Source organism: Camelina sativa, chromosome 5, assembly GCF_000633955.1.
Source record: "Camelina sativa cultivar DH55 chromosome 5, Cs, whole genome shotgun sequence".
In the NCBI taxonomy this organism is placed as follows: Eukaryota; Viridiplantae; Streptophyta; class Magnoliopsida; order Brassicales; family Brassicaceae; genus Camelina; species Camelina sativa.
Window position 1 is genome coordinate 20034985 of NC_025689.1, and position 4284 is coordinate 20039268.

Sequence of the window (4284 nt, forward strand, 5' to 3'; positions counted from 1 at the left end):
AAATGTCTCCAAAAATGTATATATACTAGATTTTAACCCGCGGTACACCGCAGACATATAATTTTTATTATAATTTATATTTATGCTGTATCTATTTATTAAATATTGGATGTTTTGTAAATAGAAAAATAACTAAATTTTCCGATTATTGTGTGGATAAATGTTTATATTATTTTATTAACCCGCAATACACTTCATGACCATTTGTTTGTTATATTTAATTTGTTTTGTTTAGTGTTTGAGATTCTATTTTAATTTTTAATTATTATAACAATGAATAAGGGATCTAAATACATAATAAGTAATATATATGCTGTGATTAAGTCACATTTTTCCTAATGATTTAATTATTTTACATAATTTTAGTTAAATCAACTTGATTTTATGTCAAATATTCTAATATTATTAGTCTTAATAAATAATTAAATGAGGATATAACCCGTGTTAACACAAATGTAATAACATTTTATTAATTTTAACATGTTCTTTTTATAACTCATCTACTATATAATTATATAGTATTTTAAACTTTTTTAATTTTACATAATCGTAATAATCAAAATTTCTATTAAGTTTATATATGTTAATTATAATATTTAAATAAATGTCAGTTGAAGTTTTTCTTACGTTAAGAATCAAAGCTCATATATTTTGGAAAACAAAATGGGAATCAAATTGTTGTTTTCTTCGTTTGTGAAGGATTCAGATATAGAATATCTTCAAAACACAACAGAATGTGTAGTTAAATATATGATAATTTCTATTTCCATATTGATTGCTGTTATTTATTTAGTTGGAATGAAATGTAAAATATTTAGGAAACAAAATCTGAAGTCATATTAGTTTTGGAAAATTTTTAGGGATTAATGTTGTAAATAACTTTTTAAATAAACAAAACTAAAAGGACATAACACAAAATGTAATTCAAAAATGTTAATATAGATATCTATGTATGCATATCATACAATGATAATAAGGAAAGTCATAATTTTGGCTACAAAGAGAAAATGGAAATATGACAAACACGAGATAAGAGAATCTTATGAAAGTTTATATAGTATCTCGTTTTGAAAACTAAAAAAAAAAGAAGTTTGACAAAAGAAGAAAAATTGTAAGACTTTCGAAGCAAAAGTTCTATATATAAAACAGTTTAGCAGCGCATCAAGAGCTCGCTTGCTCTCTATTATACAATCAAGCGAACATAAAAGATAATAGTTATCGGATCGTCGAGACATCCATTAGTTCAAAATGTCTTTCGTGTCTGTTCGTTTTCTTATGCTTCGTTGCTCTAGTAACTTGAGCTATTTTTCAGGAAGTTTAACACCGGGAGTTCCCGGGGGTTTTCGCAGTTTTTCTTCCGTTTTGGAAGAAAAGACAAAGTATTCTGTCATTGATTTGGCATTGAACTCGGTTGTGAAAGTCTTTTGCCGCTCTACCAAGTCTAGCGTTTTACAACCATGGCAGAAAAGGCTGCCGCAAAGATCGACTGGTTCAGGTAATTTATAAGAAATTACAGATTTCCAAGTGAATATTCTGATCTGTATTCACATGAAGTTGTATCACTTACGTAATTACTCTTTTAAGAATTGATGGATGCGTGTGTTAGTGTTTTTGTTACTTAGTTTGGGTTTTACATATACATTAATTTGTCTTCTTCTTTTTTCTTTTGTTGGTATGGTTTGACTTATTTATCTAGGCCTGTAACTGATGTAGGATTTGTAATCTCGGGAAATAAGGTTCTTACAAACGCTCATGTAGTGGCCGATCACACATTTGTCCAAGTAAGAAAGCATGGCTTACCAACAAAGTACACAGCAAAAGTTCAAGCAATTGGGCATGAATGTGATTTAGCCATTTTGGTAATCAATAGCAAAAAGTTTTGGAAGGATATGAAGCCCTTGGACCTCGGGGACGTACCCGCTCTACACGAAACTGTGTCTGTTGTTGGATATCCTCAAGGTATAACTTAAATTATAGTATACGAAAATATTACCAGATACGGAAACAAGAATAAGTAAACAGTTGGAAAAGATTTCTTTGTCAGAAACCAAAATATTTTAAATTGTGCATTGCCTTGAGAAAAAAAAAAATAAAAACTGTCGTATCAAAAATAAAAATACCTAATAGATGATTGTGTGATAGGTCAATTGTTTTAGTTAAAACTCGCTAAAAATGACTATTGATTTATGTTATGAGCTCAATTATGCAGGTGGTGACAACATTTCCATTACCAAAGGTGTTGTCTCTAGAGTTGAAGTTACAAAATATAGTCATAGTGGAGCTAAGCTAATGACAACACAAATAGATGCCGCTATTAATCCCGGAAATAGCGGTGGTCCAGTATTCATGGAAAACAAAGTCGTTGGTGTAGCATTTCAAGGTCATTCACGGTCACAAAATACAGGGTGAGCTAAAAATTTTAATTTCTATCATAATGGTGTTTTCCAGTGTGATTATGCAAGAAGTTTGTCAATCAAGAAAATCTGCATAATCGCATTACAAAATGCAAAAACGCAGAATTTGCATTTTCGTCAAAAAATATAAATATAAATTCATTATTCGAATAAGTGGGTAATATATTGCTTATTTGTATGAATTTTATTATTTTACTCATACCAAATATTCCTTAGCAATTGTAAAAGTAAGAAAATAATTGTGTACACCAAAATTGTACCATTTTTTCTTGAATAATCTTTAAAACTTCACAACTTTTAAACAATTTTTAATACTCTTTTATTTTTATTATCAAGTAATACTTAAAATATATATTAAAATTTATTAAAAACCAATATTTATTTATTAAAAATATGTATATATTGGTAATATAATATTATATTTTGTCATTTGTAAAATGTATCCAATCAACATATTTTATTTTACAATTTTTCATTCGGTAAGTTTTCATTTCTGCAACTTATGTCATTAATTAGGCAGTTATGCAATGTTACCAACCGGAGCCTAAGATTTTTAATCAGAGCTTCATTTTTTTTATGCAGCTACATAATCCCAACTCCAGTAGTTAATCATTTCATAACTGGTGTTGAAGAAAACGGTCAATTCGTTGGGTTTTGCTCACTGGGTATATCATGTCAGCATATGGAGAGTACTCATTTCCGTAAGCACTTTAGAATGCGCCCTAAAATGACCGGGATTCGAATAAGAAAAATAAACCCGTGGTCGAGTGCTTACGGTATTCTGAAAATGGATGATGTTCTTCTCGCAATTGATGGTGTTTCTATAGGAAATGATGAGACAGGTAACAATAGTAGATATATAACTTTATTCAATCCGGATTCATGTGTGAATAGTCGTGTGTTTAAATATATATAATGTTTCCCTACAGTTGTTTTTCGGAAGAAGGAACGAATAAATTACAATCATTTGGTTTCTATGAAGAAACCAGGTGAAACAACGTCACTCATAGTCTTAAGAGAAGGAAAAAAACATGAATTTAATATCAATATAACACCCGTAAGTTAGTTAATTTTCTAATAGCATCCTTGCCATCAAATTTTTGTATTTTTTTGTTTTTATATGTTTGTTTAGCTTAATCGCCAGCTCACATTTTTGTGTTGTATATATATTGTATGTAGGTGGAATCGCTAATACCAGTATATCAATTTGATAAGCTTCCAAGCTATTACATTTACGCAGGGTTTGTCTTTTTGCCTCTCACTAAACCCTACATGGATTGTTCTTACATGAGCGATTGTTTATTGAATCATATGCCCAAAAAACCCGGTGAACAAATCGTCGTGATCTCTCAGGTATGTTATTCCTTGTATACTTGAACCCGCAACCACAATACGAAATTTCTTAAAAAAAAAAAAAAAATCTCGTTAAGTTGTTTACTTGTTAGAAAGAAGAATGTTACTTGTTAATAGTATACGTTGTTTACTTCCTTAAGAATTTTTTTTTTTTTTGGGAGTAGGTGTTAGAAGCTGACATCAATGTAGGATACGGCGCCGATTTAACAGATTTGAAGGTATAAGTCAATTATGGCCTTAATTCATGTTGTGTCGATGGTAATTAATATGCGCCATGATAAGTCCATGACTTTTATATTTGTCGTTAAAACAGGTGAAGAGAGTGAACGGAGTGCAAGTAGAGAATCTGAAACATCTACGTAAGCTCATAGAAGAATGCTCCACCAAAGATTTGAGGCTGGACTTAGAAGGTGACTTTGCTATCACCCTCAACCAAAATGATGCCAAAAACGTCACTTCTAAAATTTTAAAACGTTACGGAATACCATCGGCCATGTCTAAGGACCTTCGATCTTAA

At 30.1% G+C, this 4284-nt stretch overlaps 1 protein-coding gene across 1 annotated transcript; it reads left to right on the plus strand.

Annotated features, from left to right (window-relative positions):
• Positions 1249 to 4284, plus strand: LOC104789422 (putative protease Do-like 3, mitochondrial). The gene is made up of 8 exons (XM_010515120.1): positions 1249 to 1495; positions 1714 to 1959; positions 2210 to 2405; positions 2997 to 3256; positions 3344 to 3471; positions 3594 to 3767; positions 3932 to 3985; positions 4081 to 4284. Exons 1-8 carry the CDS (start codon positions 1249 to 1251, stop codon positions 4282 to 4284), a joined length of 1509 nt encoding a protein of 502 aa, XP_010513422.1.

Coding starts and splice junctions, on each gene's coding strand:
- LOC104789422 (XM_010515120.1), top strand. CDS start 1,249: ATGTCTTTCGTGTCTGTTCGTTTTCTTATGCTTCGTTGCTCTAGTAAC. Junction 1,496..1,713: donor GCAAAGATCGACTGGTTCAG/GTAATTTATAAG, acceptor TAACTGATGTAG/GATTTGTAATCTCGGGAAAT. Junction 3,768..3,931: donor AAATCGTCGTGATCTCTCAG/GTATGTTATTCC, acceptor TTTTGGGAGTAG/GTGTTAGAAGCTGACATCAA.